Genomic DNA, 27,338 nt, shown 5'->3' on the forward strand with positions numbered 1-27,338 from the left:
AGAAAGTGAGATGGAAGCAAAATCCTAGAGTTAAGAAAGTGCTGAGGTTGCAAGACACCTAAAGATAGAGAAGCAATGTAAAGCCGTGCTAGTCTGTAAAGTGCAATTCTTTTGACAGGTGGTGACATTTCAGGAAATAACCCTAAACCTATGGGTTTGAGCTTCAAATCAAACACTATCGCTTTGGTTTTCAATGCAGTGTTGTACCCAATGCTGAAGCATCATTCCACATACTTATTAAGTATTAAAATATCCTCCCTTTGACTAAAAAGAGAGACGGGGACAGACTGTAATACTAGGTTAGAGAGGTTAGAGTGTCACGTTGTATTATACTGAGGTCAAGGATGAAAACAAACATCACCACTGGAAACACCGCTTGTCGCTTCAGACAGATTAACAACACCAAGAAGCTGCCACACTACCCAGTAAAGAATACTTCACGTGGAGTCAGCACAAACTTAAAACCCCAATGTATGCAGTGTCCTAACCTTTGCATGAGGAAAAACGGGAGGACTTGGCTTTCAGGTGTGAGTTGACAGTAATTCAGACTGCAGAGGAACCCAGACAGTCGCCCTGCAAAAGGCCTTCTTCCAAATGCATGAAAGCAAAAGAGCGTACTATCAATACTACCATCACCAGCCCAGGACATGTCCAGTCTGACAACAGATGAAGGATTATACAGTCCGATGAAGGATTATACAAGATGTTCACAGCTAATAATGACATTCAGCCATACAGACTCTGCACTAAATCCAGAATTGACCACACTTAAAGACAGGATACTCCAACATACCCAGTCTAAAGACGCACACCGTGATGGAAAACCATGCTTCGGGTGAAGTACAGAGAGGCAAACGTCGAAGGGGATTTGTGCTACAAGCAGAAGAACAAGGAAGAATACCGGGGTGTATGTGTCAGCTGCAAATATGGCACTGTGCCGCCCGAAAAAAAATGAATTTTAAGCTGTCAAATACTTTTGACCCAAAGCTTGCCTTCACACGGTATCCTCTCTTCCTCAGGATTTTCTAGCTAGATAGTGTTTCCATTCTCTACGAGTTATTTTCAAAGCAGCATTTAGAAGTTGCCAGTCTAATTTAAAACAAGGTTCAAAATAACTGGCAGGAGTGAACAAGTTTGAGGAACACCTTCCCTGGAAAACAGTATGCTTCACCTCTTTGTCAGGCCTGATGAAAGCACTGTATTCAGTAAAAGCCAGGTAACTTTTTCCAGCAATATCTGTTGTACTAGTAGAAGACACCAACATGCCCCTTCTGTATTTTACAAGGCTTATGCAAAATCCTTTCAACAGATTTTCCCCATCATCCTGTGAGAACAATTCAAAACCATGTGAACTCTGATATTTAGAACCTAGTATGAAAATGCATAACTATCTATAATAGCGTAGGAAATCCCATTCAGTTCCTAGCAAGTGCACTTGCATCTGGCAGGCATGAATAGGTAATAGGTAGCCGTTTACATGAATTTTCAAAATCCACTGCCTAAAAGATTTGGAGCAAAAGGTGTTAGAGACTGAAAAGCAAAAGGTTATTAATTGTCCAAGCCCGCTGCAGGGCAGCGACCATCTCAGGACTGCAAGCCCAGGTGGAAGCAAGGAGAAGCAGGTTTTAAACATAAATAGAAACATGAAGTTTTAAGTACCTTAATGAAGAATATCTTGGAAGTTACTGGATTATGGCATGGAAAAAGTTGCAGTTGTGACTGTAGTGAGACGGACATATGAAGACAGTCTCACTTCTCAAAGAGTGCCGAGACGTTCTAGTTTTACAAATGAACAATGTGTATAATCTGTGTGCAAGTGGGGATACACCAATAACAAAACAAAAAAAGCCAGTGAACTTAGAGAGAAAGCCCATTACAAGAAACACCACTGCTCTCTGCAGTTTAAAAATCAGCTTTCTAGCTACTCAGCCTGGCAAACTTCCAAAAAGCCCTGTTCCACTCATATGCTGGCAGTGACTTCAGGAATCGTTAAACAAGAAGTGAATAAAAATATGGATAGTTTCAGTAAAATGGTGTAAAATAAAACAGTACAACCAAGAAATCTTTTGCAGATTTTCAATTTTTTTGGGGCCAAGAAAGTTTTATCAACTGCCTTTAACCTAAAAGTGAAATATCAGCTATGTTCATGTACTCAAATATCAGCGTATAAAAGTGAAAAATACAGAAGCTGTATGAATTAAACTAACAAAAGCTCTGTACCAGAAGAATACCATTACAGCTTCTGTGTTTAAGTCCTTTATATTCAGCTATTTAACAAATGCAGCTTTCCCCTGTTTATATGAATTGTTCAGTTAACACCTCCTACAATTCTGTAATTTCTCTGGAAGAATTAGTGTATTTCCACCATAAAGCTTTAAAAACTTCCCATATGCTACAACATGTTCACTTTCACAATTGACCAAAATTCACAAATTCTCCATCTTACAATGAACTCCCCAATCCAGACCTGAGTAAAGAGGGGATTAATCAGGTTCTATGGATGTGTAGATGCTTCAAAATAACAAAACACAAAAATAAAGTAAAATTGGAATCAAAACATCTCTGAGGAATATGCAAATGGTAATTCCCAGTTCAGTATCTGGACAGACATTAAACAGTCCATTCTGTCACACCATCTGCTAGGCAGTTACCAGTTCTGCTCTGTTCTCTATGCTATTTGTGCTTTATTTTTATTTTTAAGCATGGAGCCATTCAATTTATTTGGAAGTCAGATAAAAGACATGGAAGTAAACTTTAAAAAAAAAAAAAAAAAAAGGAGTCAAAGTGAAACACAGCAAAAAATCATCTACAAAAAAAAAAAAAAATCAAGTTTCAGATCACTGATAAGGACAATTAGTAAGTTACCTCTAAATGCTTGCTTGAATTGCACTCCAAATAAGTTTATGTTCAGCATATATAGCAAGTCATAAAAGTTTAAGCTTTGTTTTCCAGATTTTTGTTTAACAGAACAGTTAAAGCATTCGGCAAAAGAAAATGTTACTTGATGTTATAGAAAAGAAATTGTGGGAATTATTCTTCTGTGCATGTGCGCAGACACACATGTATGCTTGTATGCACGTATGGAATCATAAAGTAGCCCATTAAAATATCACCTCAGAATAATCACGAGCCAAATGCCAACATAAAATCTTAACAGTACAACCAGACAGCAGAGTGGCAAACATACACAGAGAATACAAGAGTCTCATTTTTATTAATAATTAAAATCTTATTCAAGAATTCCACCATGCCTGAATATTTACTCTTAAAACCTATCAAAAACTAGTTCTTTGGAATTAGCCAAAACAAGAATGAGAAAATTTTATCTTATTAAAAAAAGCCAAAGAAGTTGACTTAGAACAGGAACTTTTTTGAAGGAAAAACTCTAAGGCTAGTTCAAATGCCAAGTTGAAAATGTATTTATTTTCCTTACTTTCAGAATATCTTGAGTTTCATTCCACTTGTTTGTCCACTCTTTGGTCAGTTCTTGTACCTATAAAAGAAAACAAATATTGGGAAAAAAAAAAAAAAATCACATCTCTTCTAAAGTCCTTGATAACACATTGTTAGAGAAGTACTAAGTATGTACGCAATACTTTGTGAAGTTTAATACTTAAACATCTAGAAGAGCACTGTTGCTCCTGCAATAAGTGGCCATACCTACAATTTCTCTCAAAAAGGAAAACCACAAAATTCTTATTTATAGAATAAAATGAAACAAAGAACAGGGATAGCCATTTCAGGTAATGGCAGTCACGTTTTCAAAAAAATGCAGTAATTTCATACAGCGCTTCATCAGTCCTACAAAGTCTACTGCCACAGATTGATCCCTTAGCTGTAAGATGATGACAGCTCCTTTCCTACGGCGCAGGTAGGCACGTTCAGGCTAACATACCCTCCAGAGAATGGCACGCAGAGGAAGAAGCAGACAGCCAGCCTTCAGGGGAGAATCAGAGCAAAGTTTGCTGTGGCTTAGAAATCACACACTTGGTTGAAATCAGCACAGAAGTGAGAAGCTGCTTGCAAATTACAGACAGGGAGAGCTGTCACTATGAATAATTAGGTTTTGTCCTGCTTTTCCTACTCGTCCAGTTGTCCCTCTCCTAAGTTAACTTCCATAGCTTCCATTCCGGTAAAGGCTCTTTTCAGTTCAGAGTCTTTCAGACTTTTTAAAAAGCAGTGCATAGAGGGTGCTTCAGGCAGATCCGCCTCAAAGCTTTGCCCGACTTGGAATCATAATCATAGTAAGTAGAATATGTGTATATATATATATACACACACACACACTTTCATTTTTTAAATCAGATTTCTGTGTGGGAATTAAATACATAGACTTTTAAAAACATACACAATCTTTTATTGACTTCATTTCAACTGCAGAATACTGAAAAAAAAAAAAAAAAAAAAACTAACAAACAGCTATGTCCCTTTATTACTTTACCTATAAAACCACTGTGGGGAAAAAAAGGTCACCAATGCAGTTCATCAAAACATCTCCACATTTGCTACCTCAGCCTACTATCCCGGCTGTCTTTGCAGATGAGAAGCAAATTAATCAGTGGGAACTAAAGAAGCTTCTCTCTTTTCTGCCTGTCTCTCAAGATTTCAACAGAAAAGTAAATACATCTTTCAATGCATTATATCAGTCCTAGTGCTGCTAATCTGAATGTTAAAACAAAAAATATTTGAAAAGATTAAAGGAAAACATGAAAGAGGTCCCTCGTTAGTCTATTTACCATACCAGCACAATTTCTATTCCTCAGAAATCATTTAAACATTCCCCTTATATAAGGACAAATCAACTCATTAAAGAAACCTACCATATATTTGTCAGATAATTTAAATATGGTGATAAAGTCTTTAGATCTGTATAAACAAATTAATTATTGCATTCATTCAATTATAAAAAAGCTATAACCACTGCAATATCTACTAAGATTTTTCAGTAATTACATCTATTGTAATTATCATGACTAGTAATCACATAACCTTCTAATGAGGCTGACAAAAGATAATAAAATATGCTCGATATACTCCTCACACAGAGGGACCTCACACTTCTGAGCAGGACAAGCGGTGATTACTGTCAGAGCATGAATAACATACTCTAATTAGCATACAGTCAGCAGTTTCTATTACTCAGCTACTCTTAAATTAAAAGCTTTATGTTTGTGCACAAAACTAAAAGCATACTACACATGCTAACAATATTATCATCCATCTCCGATTCAGCTAAAAAAAAAATCCGAAACCTAGTATGAATAGGAAAAAAGAACAATTTGCAACTGAAGGCTCACACTACGGTTATTCAGGTCCTATTTTAATTATTGAACAACACAGTAAGGATTCCTGCATATATTAGAGAGCTGTAAAATGTGTTCCTAGCAGAAACATGGCTTACAGAGAAGCCTGGAGTCTACTTTGCAGCTATGGTTCACACTAATACATGTGTTTTGTCCATTTTTGTCATGCAGGTTATTTTTAAAGTATTATTTCTCTGCAAAGTATTTCAACATGTCTTTACAATTGGTATTACGAATGGGAATCCTGAAAAGCACAGACACATACTGTACCAACTACTTGAGTGAAAACAAGATTCTCAAAGCAATGCGTTCGTTCTCTAACTGTAAAGGTCCGAGCAGCACCAGTGCAAACCTTAGACCTTAAACTGGCTGAGAAGCCCCTACTTCTTAAAGACATCATATCTACATTTGATTGGCATCTTGTTGACAATATTCAGAACGAAAATACATTAGTAAATAAATTTGCTGCCGTGTAGCTGAATGATTTCAAATACTTTCCCCTCTCTTCTTTCAAAGTCTGAATAATGCAATTTTTTTTTTTTTTAAAAGTTTGCAGTAGGCTTTAGAAACAGGCACATACATAGAAAAGAATTAACATAGAACGAGTGAATAAAGGATGAAAGACTTCAAATTAAGAGAAATGAGAATACTGTTACATCTATATTCTTTTGGACCCTATGAGAGTAAACTGTCTGGGAATTTTTCCCAGCCTCTACACTGAGCTGGATTATTAAAAGAACCTGGTACAAGGCACATTAAGAAGGACAGGACACTCACCTAGATCTTAGACCCTCACCAAAAAACACAGCTAATTAGGCACTGAACATATGTCTAAATACCTGATTTAAAGACTGAAATTTTGTGAAAACCTACCCCACAAGTTACTGATTACTTGAAAACATAAAAAAGTTTAGCATTTTCCCCATAAAACTTTTCCTGTATTTTGTACACACTAAATGCCTCGTTACTGTTATTATTGGTTACTGATTACTCTGATTTAGCCGCTTTTCCCTCTCTATTCTATTTACAAACAAACTTTTTTAGTAAGGCAAGCTGGCCTGAGAACAAATGTTTTCATTCATTAGAACTGTTATATAAATATCAAAAGATATACTTTGTTCTTAGTTATGTTATCTTACATTAGTAGGATAACAAAATTACAAGTTCATGCAGGTTGTTTCTTATATAAAAAAAAGCACCAGGAAAATGCTGTTTGGTGGGAGAAAATTTAGTTACATTCCAAAAAAAAAAAAAAAAAAAAAATCACAAAAATTACCAACACCCTTGCATCCAGACCCCCCCCTTCCTTTTTTTGTGTTATAAAAAAAGTATTATGAAATTATAACTCACCCTTGCTTCATTCTGCTGAAGCTTTTCTTCCATACTTAAAGCTGTTGGAGAATCCAAGAGTGCAATCTAAAATTGTAAAAAGTAAATATCATCAAGTAAAAAAGAAGGGGAGGGGGAGTCAACAATTTCTGGTGGAATCAATGAAAGAAATGCAATTGTTCCACTTTTTTGTTTATTTAGGATGAAGTATTTTAAATTCCAAGATACATCATTTTACCTTGAAGTACTGCGAAGAGAATAACCAAAATCTTGTCAAAGTAGATATCTCAAATACAAAATCATTGTTTTGGGAGTACTATTTTCATTCGCTATGTATACACATTGACACACACATGTGCACACTGAAACCAAACACAAGTTTATAACAGGTAATTCCTGGTACACCTACCTTTACATTGCTATTAAATATGAAATGTCATTATGTATCTACAGTTAACCATTTCACTATAATATGTATGTATACTGCTTATCTTTAATAAATATACATTAAGGTAATTTGCCTTAGAAAAGGAAAACCACTATACAACACGCACACACACAAGCAACACGTATTGTTATGTGGCCTTCTACACTGAATCCAGTACTATCTTTTGGTAACCAGTATCTTCAGTGATCCACATAAGCGTTTGCAATACAGCATTCTGGGAATATAAAGGAAAACCACAAAAGAAATTATACAGAGATTTATATTCTATCGTGCACACATAACACCACCTGCTGTTTTACCAACCATCACAAATTCAATTAACTTAAGCAAGTTCTCTATTGTCTCCCACGCAGCCATCTATCACATCCTACAACTGAACCAGATTTATTTTGCAATATCCACTGTTTTACAGCTTGGAACTAGGTCAAAGCATTAGATCTTCAAAGGGGTCCAAGTTACATCTACTTTCCTAACTCTAAATCAAACCTTATTTTAAAAATAAATTAATTTTCTCCTCCTAAAGAATACCGGAGAAACGCAAGTATAATAGAGTAATTCAACCCCATAAAGAGTTTTCTAATTGTTTGTAACAAAGCAGACCTCTCCGCTTCAATCATCTACAACATCTATTACTGCTTCCAACTCTGGTCCCATCCCCTTTTTCAGCAAATGTTTTCTAGCATGAAGTCTAGCCTTCTATTCAAAAAAGTCTACACTGAACTGACATTTCACATTGCACAGCCTATCTAAAATAAAATTAGATAGTTCTAGAAAGAAATCTGAAGTATCATTTCAGATACTTCCAAACCGTATTTGCTCAAGTATGAAATCTAGCAGTCCCTAGTGACATTATTTCAAAGAGACGACTCGCCTGAGCCAATTGCATATTGCTTATTGTTAGCTTGGTTTCACCATCCTGGAAACAGAGGAGAAATTAAGCCTAGCTGAGCTCGTGCAGCAAATGTTTATAGTGGCCAATACTGATAGAAGAACAAAAAAGAGAATCGTACCAAAGGGAAGTATAGCGTGACACTTTTCTTACACCACCACTGAAAATATTTTTACATATTTAGCATGTTACGTGCTTTCTAATATACTGTGCAGCCAAACACAAATTAAAATTTGTTGTTCAAACCCGTCCATACTCCTACATTTTTATATTTTGCATCGATAATACTTTCTACTTCATTTAAGATACTAGATGAAGTGCCTCTTCAGTCCATCAGACTAGGAAATAGGGTACCGCTCAGTCTCCTTACGCTGTGGTGGCTACCTGTGCCACAGCACACTGCAATCAAGCTCTGATGATATTAAGAGAAAGCTAAAGGCTTTGGGATGACATTTTTTCCCCCCTTATGTTAAAAGAGGTAATCTACTGGCCATATGGAAACTGATTCAATCAGGAAAATAATATTCATTCATAGCCTCATAGAGCTTGTTTACTCAAATCAATATAATGAAAGGTAATTATCTCATTACATTCTAGAAATAGACGTTATAACTCAAGGAAAATTACACATAAATTTCAAGTAAAGCTAACCTGATTCCCTTGAGCAAGCAGGGCTTTTAATCGGGCTATTTCAGCTCTCAGCTCACGGATCAGTTTGACGTTAGGATCCTCATTAATAGTAGGCTTGTTGATGATGTTTTTGGCTCTATTTGCATAGCGAAGTGTACTTAAAGTTTCTCCGTAATTGACATCAGCAGGTGAAATAGCTAAAGAGATGAAATCAGAAGCAGTTTATCCAGCACCATATGTTTCATTTAGTAAAGTTAGTTTATACTTCAGAAGTCAGATAAACTTAATGTGGATGAAGAGACAGAAATACACGATTAACCAGTACGGCTACAATTTGTTCCAATTCTTCACCTAGCTCCGCTGCTTCCATGTCACTATAACTTTGCTTAAGTAAACACTGTATTAGAATAGTACATTAGAATAATTTGGTCTAACAATCAAGCGTTGTAAAGAAAGCCTGTCGCCAATCCATTTAACATTTACATTTCTCTGGTAAGAATAAACATCCTTTAAGAATACTTTATAGGCTTTCTCGCAGATTTTTTTACAAGAACAGTGGGAAAAATGGTGAGTATTTTATAAGTATCAATGTAATCGTTGAATGAAAAAGTCATTGCAGATGAAAACACAGTAGGTTTAGTCCATGTTTTGAAGGGAAATTAAACAGCATTCAAGCAAAAGCAGCCACGAAAACAAAAACAAGAGCTTCTATAATTTACCAAGCTAGCTGTGCTGCTGAGCTGCAGGCATCTGGCAGCACACAAAACTGTTGCATCAAGAGAAACCAGTATTATTTTTACAGCAACTTAACCAGGAATAACAATGGTGTTTAAATTAAAGTGCTAATGCTATCCTTCACTTAATTTTCCTAACAATACACAAGATGTTCACAATTAAAGGGATAATTACTGCATCCAAATAGATGAGCAAAGACACAGAACACCATGCAGAAATTAAGAGGGACCAGAAATCTTAATAATGAAACTGAATAAAAGACAAAAACAAACAGACAATGAAAACACCTGTAACAATAATCAAGTAACTAAAATATTCTGCCCCTCCTCATTCTCTCAACAGTAATAAATACTATTTTTGAGGTAGAGACTCCATGAATTAGGGGAGATGCACTTGCCTGCACAAGAGACTGTACTTCCCCTAGCTCACACTATCACTTCCCTACTTTATCTACTGTCTCCTCTCCCCTACTCAATTATTCTCTTTCTGGAAGGATGTTACAATACGTTATAGAAATAGGACAAATCAGAATTGGATGTATTTTTATGAAAGTCTTTCCTACAGTTTGAGATGATCTTCCTGCTTTTTTTTGTGTTTAGTTACAGAAAAGGCAGGCCAAATGTATCTGGACAGCTTGACAGGCTCTGTTAGGCAATTCAGCCACATTACCAGTAGAGTAACTGTTGGAGAAAAGATCAACCATCAGGGCTCTGCCGAGCAGAAGCATTGTTAATAGATGAGGAAGTAGCTGAAAAGGCAGCTGTGCGCTGTAATCATTACTACAGGCACTGAAAGCTCACTGCATTTCTAAAACTTCTCTTCCCAATCCCTCTGTCAAAAAAACCTCCAAGTTACTCACGATGCAACTGCAAGAAAGCACCAAGAAGAAAGATGCCAGCACAGTGTTACTTAAACAGCCAGAAAAACAAAGCAGTGTCTGGTCCAAAATCCTCTTTTGGTACTGTTATGATCAGCCTGAGGAAAGAAAGTGGCATGGATTCCAAAAACATCCCCAAAGTCATGCAACAAAGGAACTGCTATCCAGAGAATTTTACCATAGCAAAGCGACCGAAGAACCAGAATTTGACTCAACACATTTTATTTCCACAATTCTGCTCTCCCACCATTCCCAAGAGAGGACTGCATCGTTTAGACTGCACTTCATTTGAGCAGAAAGAGTAAGAGAAATTTCAGAGCTGCTCTTCTCTTCACACCTTGTATCTCTGACATCCAAAATCCTCCCCCCTTAAAAAAAAAAACCTGTCTTCACTTGGGTTTTTGGGGGAATGGAATTCCCATTCCAGTTTGTTGAAAAACCTGCAATATATATGCCATAGGTAGGTTTTTAAACCAAGTGATCCTTACAGAGCTTCCTACAGGTAAAAAGGAAGCTGTAAGAAAAGCTTAAAGATGACTGATCATAAATAATTAAATTTAGACAAAAAGCTAAAACGCTGTGTGTGTTCAAAAAGTAGGTTAAATCAAAATTTAGACAGTCTTACCCAGGGAATGCCAAAAGAGACCAGGTTGTTTCTGCTACGAATGCAACAAAAACAACACAGTTTTGCAAAAGCAAACCGATTCACACATCAGTATTGACTAGATGCACAAAGCTGGAATATTTTATTTACTCGGGATCAAAGCCCACAACCTGGGGAGCAGAGGTATAAGGGGAGAGAAGTACAAGACTTTATCTAGGTCCACGTTTGAGCATTTACCATGAGTAACAGAGCTGTCAGAAATGTAAATAAACCTCAAGAATAAACAGGAACTATTAGTTGAAGTTTAACTGGTCAGATTAGCTAACCATTACAGTGCGCCTGTGTCAAAGAATCACAGCAGGGTGGTAGATGTCAGAGCAAATGTAAGCAATTAAGCATATACATCTGCATGATCCTTACTTATGCAAACAAATGTTTAACAACTGTACATCCGCAATCCGGATGCCTTGTTACATTTGTGACCAAATACTCCAGCCAGTCATCCACGCACCCAAACAGATGATCTGCATATGAAAATGAAGCTCTCAAATTCTGGAGGCATACCTGCTATTGTTTAGGAATGTCATAAACAACTAGACTGTCCCCATATACACAATGAGACCCTATATAGTTCTACTGCTGGAAGAGATGTTCTGCAGAATGTACGTAAAGACAGAATGTTACTAGAAAACTCAGGAAGAAATCATTAATACGCGTAAACAATGTTCTACCTTAACAAAGCATCTGGAAACTAATTATTTACAGCCACTCCTATTAAGCATGAACTGTTCAGGATGCAAAAAAAGTAATTTAAAAACACTTACTGGCAATCATTATAGTTTTAGAGTTTCCTCCTAGGCTATCTTTCAACAGCCATGTCAACACAGAGTCCCTGTAAGGCACAAATACTTGTTTCTTCTTCAAAAGAGGATTTGTTGTATCCTGAGATAAATCAGCTGTGACGTGGAGGTAGGAAAAAAAAAAAAAAAAAAGCAATTATGTATTTTTATTCATTTTCAAAACCAGTATGTGTTAGGCCCCTATTTGTGTAAGTAAAAATTAAGATAAGTGTAAAGAAATAAACAGAAAGGTATTTAATGATTAAAAAAAAAAAACAAAACAAACCAGACAAGCACAAAAACCAGAGACTTACCTAAGGCAGAAATGACATTTCCCAGAGTAACTAGAGATTTGTTAATATTCCCTCCTTCCTTTAATCTAACCCCTGTGGCACCAGTGGCATCTGCTCTCTCACTTCCAGCGAGATCTACCAAATGAATCTTGCTAACAGTCTCACAAGGCATTTCTGAATCAAATTTAGCCTACAGAAAAAAAAAGACAACCAAACAGGAAGGAAAAAGTGTGTTAAGCTACCAAAACCTGAAATTTAACTGAATCCAACTTAGTCGCCTTTTTCATGTCATAATTGAATTTAACTTGTTTACAATAGCAGAGCTTCAGAAGACAGGTCTATCAGAGGTGCCACAGAAAAGCATTTGATCATGAACTGCTGCATAACTCCCACGCAACTACTTACTTCTTTAAATTGTAGTACTTACAACTTCCTAGCCATTTATGCACATGCACTGACATGTGAATTGGTATTTACGTGATGCACAGTGGACATGTGCTGCATTCATTTATGAAGCTTTCAACATTTAAAGTTATAGCATACACAGACATATTTACAGTCAATTTCTCTCCCTGTCTCCAAGTTCAAGTAAGAATAAAATTGCAATTGCTACTATGATTTTAATTGAGGTTTCCTCACAGTTTTTATCTTAATTCACTCACATAAGTCAACTCAGATTGCCCGGTTTCAAACTTCCTTCTACTTTTACAGTACAACAGTAGAGCAAGACCTTTTGCTGCCTGCCTCTCGTCCTCTTCCGAAAGCTTTGCGATGAGCAATTCGTCATTAGTGAACAGCTGTGCACAGGATTTTGTGTGTGGTTTTGGGGGGAGACATGCAAAGTTCTGTCAGTAGAGCCAACCACCTCTATGCTACCTTCTCTTCATCTAGCAGGTTATCCGCCAACTGTCTAAAAAGCCCTCCAAAAACAATGACGAAGAGCAGGAGTCACTGGAGAAGTTGACTACATATAAACAAGAAGATCACTATGCTCTGAGAAAATGTCTTAAATCTCCATTATTTCATCATTAAACCAAGGAATATAAACAGTAACAGATGAAGAGTCAGCAAGAAAACACTCAGAAAACATTTCTATGCTCTACTATTTGGCCCACGGAGATAGGTTTTTTCGTAAACTTTGGATAACATCAGAGTGTAAAAGGTAGTTTGTGTTCAGCTCTGGCTCAGGTCTCACACAACACGCTCCTCACCCACTCCTCCTGTCACGGCGGCATTGTGAAACACGCCGGCACTGGTCACTGTTATCCGGCCTGAACTCCCTATAATTACCTGCTCAAAATCTATTACATAGCTTTTTAAGTAATCACATTAGACTGTACATTTTAAAGCTTATAATCACTGATAAACATATTGATAATTCTCAAAACGGTATTTTCACACTTTTAACTTTCCCTGTCGCAAAGCAACAACATAGTCATTATCTACCCATACTTGCTTATTTGACCTTATTTTGTAATTATCATATGAATTATTGAATGTAAACACATATTAAGACGGGGGGGTTGTTTTGTTACCTGAGTGAAGTTGATTGTGAAAATGGCGTGCGACCTGCTACTGACATCATTCATTCCGGTTGCAGCTGTCGTTCTATTTATATTTCCCGCATCCATAAGTTCCTCTACATCAGTATAATTTTGCACTAAATGTTTAGACAAATCTAAAGAAAAGCAGAGTGTTACAGTATGGTCATATCCACACTTGATTTTCTTTACAAAAACATTCACATTACCCTCACTACTGCAAAGTATTGCTGCAATTAGCGTTTATTGTCATATGTGTTTATTACTTAAGGAAAGGAATGAGGCTTCATGTGAACAATGGAGAACTTACACATTTACAGTAAATTAAGGAAAAAAAAAATGCAATATTACTAAAGTATTTAGTGCAATAACATAAGCATAATCCCTGAAGAGACGTGAACCTTCCCTGGTAGAAGACAGATCAAGACAATTAGATCCTAATAGGTTCTTTCCATCTAAACACTAAAGATTTATAAATTACAGTCAACAAAGCCTTAAAACCAATTGCATCCCTTAACTTTATTCACAAGTGTGTTATGAATTTACAGATAAAACTTGTATTTGTATAGTAATCTTAGAATTGGAAAGCCAGTGGGGATACAAACCGAGAGGCTATTCTTTAATGTTTTTATATCAAAGGAAAGCACTGCATCCATCATCATTTATATTTTAAAAGATAAAAATGCCCTATGCAATTAGACATGACATTTCAAAATACATAAAGGTAATAGAACATCCAGTGCAAAACACTGGAAGTATTTTTACCCTCAACATATGGCCCTTCTTTTGGATGCTCTCGTATTCGTAAATTGTTAGTTTTTGATGACTTCCGTCTGAGAAGATCTCTGACACGTTCATTATAAATTTCCAGATAACTGAAAGAAAAAAAAAGATTAGAAAACCACTGACTGATTCAAGAGTCTTTAAAAAAAAAAAAAAAAAAAAAAAAAAGGAAAGCCACATTAACATTGTGTTTGAAAGCAAGATGCCTGGAAAAGCTAATGGATCCAAAGTTGGCTTGAGATAGTAATGACTATAGTGTACTTGTATCATACGGAAAAAAAGCCAAAAAAAGCAAGAAGTAGAAAGGAAACAGACATTAGCAAGATCAAGATCTCCCAACATCAGCCTGAATTAAAGGGTAAAAATAAGGAAGATGCTGTCTAGTAGCACAGGCATTTTCTCCATCATTTAAATAAAGAAAAACGCACAGCTGTTGGGTTGAAGTTAGGACTGCGCATTTTGACTATGACTGCCAACAAAAATCAATTATAGGACTGAGGCCAAGCATGGAAAGTTATTGGAAAAAACACACACTTTTCTCAGAGATATGTGAAACAGGGTGGTTGTAACTGATATAAGTTTGATAACCAGCAAACTATTAACACACCAAGACCTACCTGACTTCCGTTCGAAAGGATGCCTCATTCCGCTTTGTTTTTTCACTTATTTTGCTGAATAATCCTTCACAAATTCGAGGGATTAAACCTGCATCACCCTGCAACGACAGCAATTCTTATTTCCAAGGCTATATATGCATGCACAATATATTTTGAAAAATAAGACCCAAGACCACTAGTGAAGAGTTCCAACGTCCACAAAAGGGGAAAAATGGAAACTTTTCAGCAAGTACTCTCTTGCCCTTTATTTACCTGCAGTCATCTTGCCACGTTAATCCTTGTGTGTGTGTGTTGGAACGTATATACTAGCTGCAATTATTTGCTATTGGGATACATTTCACCCCTCTCCCTTAGTTCAAAGAACCCCAACTGCATAAGGCAGAAACCCGCTCCCCAGAGCAACAGATGAACTGCCTTATCCCAATACTATATTTCCTAACTTCTCCTTCCACTTCATTTCACTATGGACTTGGCAACATCTGCAGAGAATGGGACAAGAGCCATGCACGTGCATCCATGAACCACTCTCATTCAAACCTCCAATCCCCAGCTCACAGTCCATCCCATCTTGAAAGATGCAGCAGGTCCTCTGCATAAATCAGCATGCAGTAACAAAATTGAAACTACATTCACTGTATCCCACAACGCAGCCAAATTAAATTTGATATTTAACTTCCGACTGCTCAACTCCGCAGTTAAAGAGTTTTTATGCACAAAGTGCTCGGTCAGTTTAATAAAGCAAACCGAAAAAACACATTCCTTCTCACTGATCCCTACAGACTATGTGGTTTACCAGCAGGGCTGCAACTATCCCTTACAGGGTCCTTACCACTTCAGCTAACACAGCAGCCAGCAGCAGCAGGCTGTCATTTTCTCAGTTAAGCTGGCACTTGAGAATTAAGCATCATCCCACTGAGGCTGCTGCTCTGCCGCTGATGTCAAACACGTGTTAGACTGCGAGGCAGCAGCAAACACCACTGATGTATCCAGAGACACAGCATGCAGCTCTGCTCTTCCCGTTGCTCCAGGGAGACCCTTTTCCAGCCAAGCAGCGAGGCTGTAAGTCAAAGCTAGGGTTTTCCCCAGCAGCAGAGAGGAGCAGGAGAGCGCCGTGCAGCTCTGGTCTCAGCTGAGAAGGGGCTGCTTGCTCCCAGCTGCCCCATTCCCACTGAGTCTGATTAGTTGGATGACCAACTACTTGCTGAGTACAACTCCTCCCCACCACTTCTGGAGGACAGCAGCTAACACTCCTTCAGAGCTGAAATGAGTGAACGTGGCTCCCAGGAATAAAGGGAGAGGACATATACATACAGATGAGCTTCGGGCTCAGAGCTGCAAACTCCAAAGTGGCTTACAAAACAGTCTGTCAGTTATAATTTGCCTCCAGTCCAAAAATGCATAAGAGATTTGATGCAATGGACTAATTCTAATTCTATGCACCACTGAGGCAAGAAATGTTCTTGCTTAGAGTTAGGGGCCTTGTAATTAAGCAGGAGGCAACTTAGGACAAACCAGACCGAACATCCAACACGAGCAAAGCCCAGGCGCTCCAGGCACCCAAGCGTGCTTGCCTGGTGGGATTCTACAGATATCTGGCAGCAGGAAAACAGGGAGACAAGGGACTACTCTGCACCAGACTCTGGCAGGGCAAATGCTCCACAGGCAAAGATTTCTCTTCTACTCGGACCCCCACAGAAAATCTGACCCTTTTTGCCCAAGCCCGCTCCAGTCTGCTCCTGTACAGGTCCCCTCTGTCCTCATTCTTCAGCTTCCCACTGCATTCTCTGTCCCAGAAGTCGTCTTCCAGGTGACACCTCTGAGCTCCTCTTCCTCTCTCCTTTGCCCAGATATAATTAGTGATTGATCATCCAGTCTTTTTTTTTTTTTTTGTAATCACACTCTATCCCTCCATTTTGCCCTTTTCAGCTTCTTCCCCCTCTTAACCACAGACTCCCTGTCCTTCTCAAACCAGGCTTCATTCTTTGAAATAATAATCTCCTATCTTACCTAACTCTTCACCTAGCTGCACCTTGGCTTAAAAAAAAAAAAAAAAACAAACTTAAAAAAAGGGAGAAACTTACAGCTTAATAGGGCTTTTTTTGAGCCAGTTGCCTTTGCTAACAAAGGAGCAGCCATTTCCAATATGTATCAATCTCTACTCCAGATAAGGTTTCGGGGTTCAGTGTTGGAATTTCCCCTACATGTTTTTTGTTATTACTTTTTTTTTTTCTTTTTAAACATAGGAAGAGGAAAAAGTAAGACTTTTCTTTCATCTCATGCTTGGAAACACCTGAACAGTTTTAATTAAAGCTTAAGGAAAAACATGAAAGATCCATCACAAAGTTTTAGGCAAGACATTAGTGTCTGACATAATTTAGCAACAGCAAAGAGTCTTAAAATAGGAAATACTAGCTCTAATTGAGTAACTTCAACCATAGCAATATAGTGATGAGAGAGGAAGAACACACGGTTCCCAGCATATAATCAGTAAAATATACATCTTACAGAATGTACACTCTTTATTAGAAAATATATTTAAACATTTTCTCCCTTTTCACTCCCTACAGCTCCAGGGCAGGATCAGCCCTGGAACTCTGACAGGTTCGCTCTGGGTTACAGTTTCCAATCATGGAAATCTGTAGAACCAAAATGAGTAGTTCACTTCAGAACTGAATTTTCCCATTAAAAGCCTATTTTCCTTCTGTGCTATCTAACCAGAAAACTCCTCACTGCAATTTAAAGGTACTATTTCTTACCCATCTACCTCGAACATAGGGAGCAAATTATTCCCTTCCTTTCTGCAGCAGCCTTTCACATCTTGGAAGACTTTTGTTCCTCCACAGTCTTCCTTTTCCTGCATACACAAGTCTGACTTTCCTGATAGATCATATTTGATGGATCTCTGATCATTTCAGTGGATCTACTCAAGACTGATTCTAACTGGTCCACATATTTCTTGAAATGATTGCTGCACACAGTATTGCAGAAGAAGCCTTCCAGAGCCAAGAACAGCAGATATCGAAAGCAAAACGAGAATAGAATTCATACTTTTTAAGTAGAAGTAAGGAAAAAATAAAATTTATTTCCAATTCAGGTTTTCTTATAGCACTGTAGTCTCTCTGACAGGGCCATCAGTTTTCAAGCATTTAACTTGGCGGCTGAGTATATTTTATACACGCTCTGTACAAAGCCAGATTAAAGTATTTATGTGTCATGGCAAGAAGATTAGACCTTTATTATTGAACAGTGTCAAACAAACTTCAGCACCTATTCATTTGCAAAACATCTTGATGATTACGGTCATTACATATAGCGAGGCACTCTCATAAAAATGTCACTTTTATAGATTTCTGAAATAGAAATCCACATCTAGGTCATAAGATCTCTTCTGGTTACAAAAGTCTATTCTGCTTACCATATTGAAGTTAAATATAAACCTACTTATTCTGTGACAACTGAAGGAAAAAGATTTACAGCTAATTTACCCTCCTAAGCTAAAGGAGGTACAAAGTGCCCAATCTTACTACATTTCAAAAGAGTGATCTATCTGAGAAAGGCCAAGTGGCAATATTCTCCTGTTCAATTCTGCTGGGAGAAGACATGCCATATTTTTCCCCCCCCCCCCAAGGATTAAAGGAGAATGAAACCTGTAGAGGTTGCCTTGTGAACAGGCTTCATCAATCCGCCCTTTTAAACTGCTCCACTCCCTCAGTCGGCCCTTTTAAACTGCTCCACTCCCAACAGTTTAGTGGGTTCTTTCTGTCCTTGGGCAGTCATGAAAGCAACTGCAAGGAAGTCCTTCACTCTCAAACTGCCAAATGCCCCTCCTACCATACCTTCCTCTTCCAGGCTCTTCACTGCAGTGCTCAACAGGACTTAATCCTTAAAAGTAAAGTTACTGTATCATCTCATAATGGTTTGCTGAAACTTACATTTAGTGACTCTCATCCCCAGTCACTAAAGGAGATGAGGCTATCTCATCTCCTCACTTCATAGCCTTCTCTAAACAGGGGTCAAGGACCTATTTTAATCTTCCGACCCTTCAAAAGAGGCCTAAAAAACAGATCTCTTTCTGAGGAGACAATCATTCGTGTTCTCAAGATTAGCATCTTCTTTTTTGTCTTGAGTTGGGCATAGAAAATCAGCGGTAACATTTGAAAATTTGGGGTTTGTTACTGAACAAAAATTATTGCTTTTTGTCCAACATAACACTTAAAGACACTTCTTCCAACTGTAAATATCTATCTATAAAAGCAGCAGCTTCTAAAACCTCTGATTACTACTAGAAGATACGTTACAGGAGGGTTCAGTAGCACACAGACAGGATCAGTAATAATAATTCCATAAAACATGCTCTTGCAATAGTATAATTTCAATACAGAATAAAAATACGCATTTGCAAAACACAACATACCGCATTTCCCATCATGGTGTAGGACTTCCCAGATCCAGTCTGTCCATATGCAAACACACAAGCATTATAACCTTCAAAAGCAGATTTAAGTACATCTGTACCAAGAGTTTTGAAAACCTGAAAACAAAGGAAGTTTCTTTAAGACAACAGAGGCTTGGGGGAAAAAGTTGTCATCAATCCAGCATGGCAAATATTAAACAATAAACTACCAAAGTATAAGCTATTGGCATCTACCATTGATATTTACTATAGGACAGGAAATTAGTACTTGAAATAAAATGCTGAGTTTTACTAGAGTATTTAGTTTACAGTAATGCAACAGCATATTTTCTACTTCTTTTTCTGTCAAAGATCTACCTGCAGAAAAAAAAAAAACAAACAAACACCACACTCCCTTCTTTCTATAGCTCCAATATCTTTCAGCTCATCTCAGATACTTCATTCACTTTTCCTTACTGCCAATATCTACACACTTTTTGTACCTTTGCCAAGTCTCCATGTTCTGCAAACATTCAGCCCCTTCTCAAAGGGAAATGTTTGATCCTGTCAGTTTCTTGGTTTGTTTTTTTTTTGGAGGGACTTGTTTGGTTGGTTTCCATTTTTGCTTTAACCAAGTTTAATAAAATGGCCCATTTCTTTCTCCTTATTTCCTCCCTAACTGGCTTTTACATACCATTACTTTTTAGGCTAGCAAATATGGAAACATGTTTTCTGTGTGGTAAGTGACCCTCTTTCCTCAGCCAGCCCCTTCTCTTTTGGCCTCAACACTTACAAACCAGTAACAATTCCTCCTTCACAACCCGTAATTTGGAATCTGATCTCACCTATTAACTTCAGTTCTCACGAGATGCCTTCACCACCTTCCTCTGCAATACTGCCTCCAGTATCCCTCCCAGATTCCTGACCTTTTATTGTCATTACCCCTCATTTCCATCCATACCCCCACTGGGCAAGGAGCACCACTTGGGGCAGCATTTCTCTCAATGAAAATATTAATTTGGGTCTCCCAATCCAGACATGATTTTGAAAAATCTCACAGATGCCTCACCTAATTTGGCTACTAGTCAACAGTACATGTGGTTTAAAGTAGCCAAGGTGTACAAGTAATTTTTAATAGCAATGGCACATACACAGTATAATCATGCTATTCCTCCCCTGGAGGACTGTTGGGTAATTTCTTTAATTGTTAATGCTCAGTTGCAAGTATGCCTTTGGAATACATAACTTGACCTTCCCTTGAGCAAAGGAGTTACAATGCTATAACCTGTTACTCTTCTCAAAGGGGAAAAGTATAAACATCAGCCAAAGCACAATTTCCCTTTCACTTTTTGTTTGAAAAGGAACACCTTAGTGGAATTCTCCCTCCTGAGTAACTGCTCCTTTTTTTTTCCCCTCTCTTTTCCCTTTCCCTATGTCCAATTTTTTACCACATCACCTGGACCAAATCTTTATGCACTACTGGTTAGACTGCATTTTCCCTTTTAAAAATTTGTGTATACCTTGCCAAGTGATTTCAGGTAGTACATAAGACAGTTAGAGTCAGTGTTGTCTGAACACAGACGCTTAACATATAGGTTAGAAGAAAAAGCATCGTTAGGATGGGACTTTGTCAGAACCAAATGACTGGGACACTGGTTTACTTAACTCATCAAAATTCTATTTGTTTCTCTTCCATGAATACAAACTAAGTAGCTTGATGGTAAATTGCCACTCCCACTCTAATTTTTGAATACTAAAGCACATTTTGCATCTACAAGGCATATTAATGGAGCACGTAGTATTAGACAGACTTCCATTTATTATTTTTCTGCCTTTCAAAAGTAAAAAATATAACAATCCTGAACAAAGCGCACTAAGCAACCGCATTACCAACAATCAAGATGAATTTTATTCCATGGCAAGATGAATGTGAATCAGACTCCCTTCTTCTACGCCGCTAGTGCAGTAAACTGGAAATTCTGCAGCAACTTGATAAGAGCTTAACTACAAAGTCTTCCAATTAAATATAAAATGAACAACATAAGCAAACCAATAGCTTGTGTAGCATTTGTTTAGAAATCGCACTCCCATGGTTTGAAAACTCCTTTTGTTTTCAATGTGCTGCGCACATAGTAATTAAAACAACACTTGACCCGGGGACAGCAATTTGTTTGTGGCTGAGCCAGAGAAGTTAGCATTCCTGACAGTAAGGATGAAGGCGGCGGTCTGGGGTTGTGGGGGACACTGCAATGGCAGAATATTGAGCATGGACATCTAAGCCACGTTTAGGATTTATTGTCAGCATCCTATTACTATGAACCATAAAGCTTCACAGCTTAAAAAAAAAAAAAAAAAAATCATTGCTCAAGGCTGCGGCAGTGATCCCTACACAGGCATTTTAATTATTTTTTTTCCCACAAGGTCCTGACACAGGCAAGTTATACTGATCTTGCCCCAACATGACCTGCTCTGAAACAGAGGCAAAATGGTACGAATAAAGAAAAACTTAAAATAAGGAAAACTTGATTTATCACTTATATGTGGAAACTGGACATCAACACAGAATACAATTTGGGTATCCATTTATATTAATTCCAGTTTCCTTTGCAAATGGCTAGTTTAACAAGAATTAAACTTCATTATTTCACAGCACATTCAGATCCTGGAAAAAAACCTGCTTTATAACAGCAACAGCCTAACAACACAATGGACTCTCTTCCTGGGATTCTTCAAATGAGGTCTTGTCTAACATAGCTTTCCAGAAGTATCTCAAGTCAGGTAAAGAAACAGCTACCTAAAGTATCCAATAATTAAATACCCATAACCCTAAGCCACAATTGGTGCCTAAGAAGAATTTCTATAACTACTTTTACAGTACATTTTGCAGACATTTCCAAATCTGTATTGATACATCATAAATACTGCTTTATGGAGATAAATCTCTATCTCTATCAGGAAGAACTGAGGATATGGCAATCAGTTATCACTGAGAATTATATGCATTTTCAAGAAACTAAGTAACATTAAACTGAGACAACCAATTGATTTCTATGAGCAAACTTAAAGCAATCATTTGTTGCATCTGCAGAACCACAACCAAAAATCTCAAGCTTCAGTTAGAATCAGAGCAGAAAAATACGTGATCAAAGCTGCTTTAGTTAAAATGTATAAATAACTCTGCATGTTCAACTTAAAGCATTCACTAAAGTTCTAGTAAAACCATATGGACTGAACGACCTGCTTAAACACATCCACTAGAAACTAGGCTTCCAATCACTGTGCTCAAATACTCCTTTAATTTGCCACAGTGCTAAAGTAATTAGGGTATTTCTACATCAATGCTGAAATAAATGTATATTTCTTGATATTTCAGAGAATATAGCAAAAACTGTGTTACTTAAAAGAACATCATCAAGACATAACAATCAAGAAAGTTTAAGAATTTAAATGATCAAATGTTTGGATTAAACACTAACTAATAACTCTGCGAAATAAAGAAAGAAGCTTGCAGAAAAAAATAGGACGTACCACTTACACTGATGGTTAAATAGAAATGCCAAGTATAAATTCCCTATCAAACAATTATAGTCATTATATACAATGGCAAAGCTTGTCCTGCTCATAAATATTTGAAATTGGCTTCAACTTATTGTTTCTTACTATTAGTTTTCATTCTGAGGCTTTTTAGGATTAGCCATACCACTACCCCTGATTTTGGGGGTTACACAATAGATGAGGTACATACCAAAAAGGTACACATCCAACTGGCTTACAGGATATTCAGCAAACCCTTACTTTAAGGGGAATGAAATACTCTCACTTTGATCTTACAGCTCCGAAGTTCCACAAAACCAAAAGAGAAGATGGCAATCACAAAACGCTTGAATTTTACTTAATAGATTTATTTGGGAATGTGAAATAACAAAAAGGTTCAATGCTCACATCAAATGTGAGGTCAGGGAGGGACTATCTGTTCATCTAAATAATGCCTATAGCTCTGAGTTTGATTTTCTGAGCATGCAGGAAGAAAGGAAGTTTTGTCCTTTCCTAAGCTGAATACTCAAGGGAACAGAAAGAAGAATCTTCTTCAATGTGTACCAAGACATTTGGACAAAAAAAGAAAAAAAAAAAGCCCAAACACAACACTTTAACCAGATAAGAAGAATGTTTCTGCCTAAGTGAATTAAAGATATATGCTTGTTTCTCAAAAGTGATTTTTTTTAAAAAAAAAAAAAAAAAAGCTTTTCAAAAACAAATTTAGTGCTCAGAGAAGTTTTCTAACTTGACCTTACAAGACAAATTAGGCAAGACAACGAGAAAGAAGGCATTTAGCCTGTTGTACTAGAAAACACAGCACTTAAAGTTAGGTAAATTAAAAAAAAAAAAAAAAAAAAAAAAGAAAACAAAACAAAATTCAAATTCTCAGGTACCTAAGGAATTTTTAAATTACACAAGAAACACTTTCAATGGAAAGAAGTTTCAAAGCATGCTCTCAAACCAAAGAAAAAGGAAAGGGAGAAAAAAAATCAATTATTAACATTCAGAAATCCTACCATTTCTTGACAAACAAAGCTGGGACTTTTACTGTCTGCTGAGAAATAAGAAAAATCATAGGTAAACGTCTTAGTTCTTTCCCGTCCGGTGTCTCCAGTACCACCCTCTGGTACCTATTAAAAAAAAAAAAAAAAAAAGAGACAGCTGGAATAATACATCCTGATGAAGTAATTAAAAACATTTTACAATAAATGATCCAAATGTAAATTTAAAATAAGGCTATACACACTTAGGAATTTATAATGACAGGTCAGTCTATTATTCCAACAACAGTGAAAAAATTAGCAACACATATACCTTCAGCCAGAAGGATAGTCATGTTACAAGACAGCACAGCAGGAATTATTTGGATTTTAGCTTACTGCTCCTAACACCATAGTGCATTTTTTTCCACAATACTTATGTTTAGTTAAATCAGTCCTGCATATAAAATTCAGATTATAATAAGAGATTATCCTACGCATATAATCAACAGGTGCCAGAGAGACCTTTGCACTGTGAACAGCATTTCAATGTAGAGTCATAATTTAAATGGTGTTACATACCTGCTGCTTAAGCTATCACCGCACACGAAACATGACAGCTAGCACTATATTTCAGCAATATTCACTGGCATCTGAATCAGTCTAAACAAATGACACACTGCTAATTTTCATTGGAAACTATCTTGCGAAAACCTATCTGCTGCATATGATTTCTCTTGCTGAGAGAAATGTTAAAATCTGCCATCAAAATATTACAGCATGTGATGGGCACTTTGGGTTTAGTTCATTTTCATGGGAATTCCAGAAGACTTCTACAGATGAAGCAAAGGTTTAACAGCTACCAGGCATGTACCTCTCTTCTATTGTTGGCTTTCATCTTCCAGGTATTTAATGACCAGAGAGACAAACCTTCAAAAACCTATGAGATACAGTCTATAGAGCGATTTTCAGAAAGCCACGATGTAGCAAGTTAACAGTTTGACCTGTTTCCCCAAAGCATTACTTCAACACTGTATTTTAAAAACTAAGGGCTGCTCTCCACAGCACAGTGAGCACCACTATTTTGTCCTGTCATAACTTGGCAGCTATTCAGTTAGGACTTCCTTTTTTAAATTGTGTTTACTCACCTTTAAGTTTGTGATTGTCGTTTTATTTTTTTCCATTGAAATAATAAACTTTGCATTCAGGTCTTTCTCCCTGAAAGAAAAACGAGACTTGAGTACATTAAATAAAACATACCACCAAAATCCACAGTCATAGTTCCACTCACTAGGTTGCTTGCCACAGTCAATTATCAAGTGAAATCATTTTTATTTCATTTTTTAATTGTTGTGACCAATGTTTATTTATTGCTATGGGATATATTTGAAGTACTTGGGCTTGCCTCCAAATCCCTTCATCTACAAACAGCCGCAGCTTAGGGAAACCTGCTTTAGAAGTTTGACTCTGCAAGTCAATTAAGTGGTTTGTTCTTCATTTGAAGTACGCTGATCCAAAGCCCAGTGAAGTCAATTATGTGGCTCTAAGGAGCTGAGAAACAGAACCTTACAAGATAAGCCCCAGCCTCTTATCACCATCCTGGTAGCAGCAGTTCTCATTTACCCATATAGCCCAGGTAACAGGGACTAAATATTTAAACCACAAAACCCCAGTATTTTAAAACTCTCTTAGAAATGAGGTATCCAACATTTTTTTTTTTTAGTTGTGATGGATCACGGCCGTGCAGGACAGAGGCTCTGCTTTGATTCCAGGAAGAAAAAAAGTTCAGTTCTGCAGCAGTGTTTTCACGCACCCACATCTATTTCACACCACTTGTTTCCGACTGTTTTCAAAACTATCATAAAAAATCGTTACCTTAGCATCTAAAACCAGCATGCATCAACCTGCTTGCTACAGATAGGATTTCATTATTGTTAGTCACAAGAGTAATACAGGCTGCTCTTGAATGACAACCTTGAGCATAACATCTCATTTATTAAAAACGTACACGAAAAGAAGAGCACGAAGAGGAAAACTGCTACATGCACCATACAAAACCTCCCTCCCCAAATGCTAACACACACGCCTGTTCCAAAACCATCTGCTAAGTTACTGTGCAAACTGGTGTGCCCGACTGGTGAAAAGGAAAGCTAAGGGCTTTGAAGCAATAAAGTGCTGCTTTACCATATAGCACAGTACCTTAGCGATTACAGGATATCCGCTTGCACCAACCAAAAATGAAAAAGAGAAACCTCTTCCCAGTAACAAGAGACCTGAGTTCAGGGTTTTAGCGTGACATTTTCTTCCTCGTGGTGTACTGGATCAGCCAGCTCTATGTTCCTCAGCTGACTGTGCAGCTACCCTCTATTCACATTCTGTTTTCCCGTAGAAATTCTAAAGACAAGCACAACCCATTTTAAAATCTGCACTACTGAATAAAGATCAGGCAAATAAAAGTGATTATTTAAATATCAACACATTAAGTTATTTTCTAAGCTATTAAAATATATAATTGTAATAATTACAGCACTAATTATACTACTGAATTTAGATCTACCATTGAAAAACATTAGAGGCATGCCTTAAGAGATGCCTCTTAGTCATTTCCATTGCATCCTTAGCAGCTTTTACTGGGTCTACACTTAAGAGACTGAAATACTAAAACACAGCTATGCATAACAAACAAGGAAACCGAGAAGTTGTTTCCAATGGTATTTTTTAGTAGGAAACAGATTTTAGCATTGCAGTAATGCAGTGTGTGGAGGACTACCATTCATCCTGCTTCCTCATCAATCTCTACCTGTCTGTAACTGCTCAGTGAAGGTATAATAGGTAATTCAGCCCAATTAAATGCTTTCTCTTACTATGAAAATTCACTTCAAATATAATTTGTAACCTGCTTCCTCTAGGAAGTATGGAAGGACTCTAGGCAGGAAGAAGTTTGGGCCAGAATTATTGCTTTTTTGTCTGGACTTCTTCATGCTTGAGGTGTACAAGGGGAAATAATAAAATATGTCGGTGCTTTCTTTCCCAGATCCAGCCAGCTCTCCATATTACAAAACCTAAAAATACTCAATAATGGAAAAATACAAAATGTTTACACAAAGTCTACATTCTGATACAAAACTCTGACACCCGTATGTGAACTACTCAAAATTCTGAGAAGCCTGCAGTCATTAATTTTTGTAATAATGCTGATAATATTACTAAATATTATTAAAGAATGAGGATTTCAAAGTTAAAATAAAAAGTCCTTGTAAAGCACTAGCCAACAAGAAAAATCATAAATTGAATTTTGCATTTTTGTAGGGGAAGGTATAGGGAGAGGACAACCTGAAACAGGAATACTATGATCAGAATTAATAAGCCAACCTGAGATAAATTAAAAGAATTAACAGGAATCTAATGCTAAAGCTTCATTTTAATATGAGACAGCTGAGTGTAATTTATCATACACATAAAAGAGTTTGAGAGGATCCCATAAAAAACCAAATTGCTTGCACGATGCCAGTTATTTCCAGGCACTCATTTAATGCAGTT

The 27,338-nt window shown here is 37.1% G+C and overlaps 1 protein-coding gene across 7 annotated transcripts in view; it reads right to left on the reverse strand.

Moving 5' to 3' along the window:
* KIF16B (kinesin family member 16B) overlaps positions 1-27,338 on the reverse strand; it is a 151,001-nt gene that overhangs the window by 110,005 nt on the left and 13,658 nt on the right. For all 7 annotated transcript variants that reach the window (XM_082481950.1, XM_082481947.1, XM_082481946.1 and 4 more), the window contains exons 2-12: positions 24,947-25,016; positions 23,835-23,948; positions 19,303-19,419; positions 14,889-14,986; positions 14,254-14,363; positions 13,483-13,625; positions 11,969-12,137; positions 11,640-11,771; positions 8,621-8,796; positions 6,654-6,719; positions 3,434-3,493 (exon numbers count right to left, since the gene is read on the reverse strand). In XM_082481950.1, coding sequence (XP_082338076.1) covers positions 3,434-3,493; positions 6,654-6,719; positions 8,621-8,796; positions 11,640-11,771; positions 11,969-12,137; positions 13,483-13,625; positions 14,254-14,363; positions 14,889-14,986; positions 19,303-19,419; positions 23,835-23,948; positions 24,947-25,016 — 1,255 coding nt within the window. The remainder of the gene's footprint in view (positions 1-3,433; positions 3,494-6,653; positions 6,720-8,620; positions 8,797-11,639; positions 11,772-11,968; positions 12,138-13,482; positions 13,626-14,253; positions 14,364-14,888; positions 14,987-19,302; positions 19,420-23,834; positions 23,949-24,946; positions 25,017-27,338) is intronic.

The sequence above is a fragment of the Vanellus vanellus genome (assembly GCF_965231255.1).
Source record: "Vanellus vanellus genome assembly, chromosome: 3".
NCBI classification, from domain to species: Eukaryota; Metazoa; Chordata; class Aves; order Charadriiformes; family Charadriidae; genus Vanellus; species Vanellus vanellus.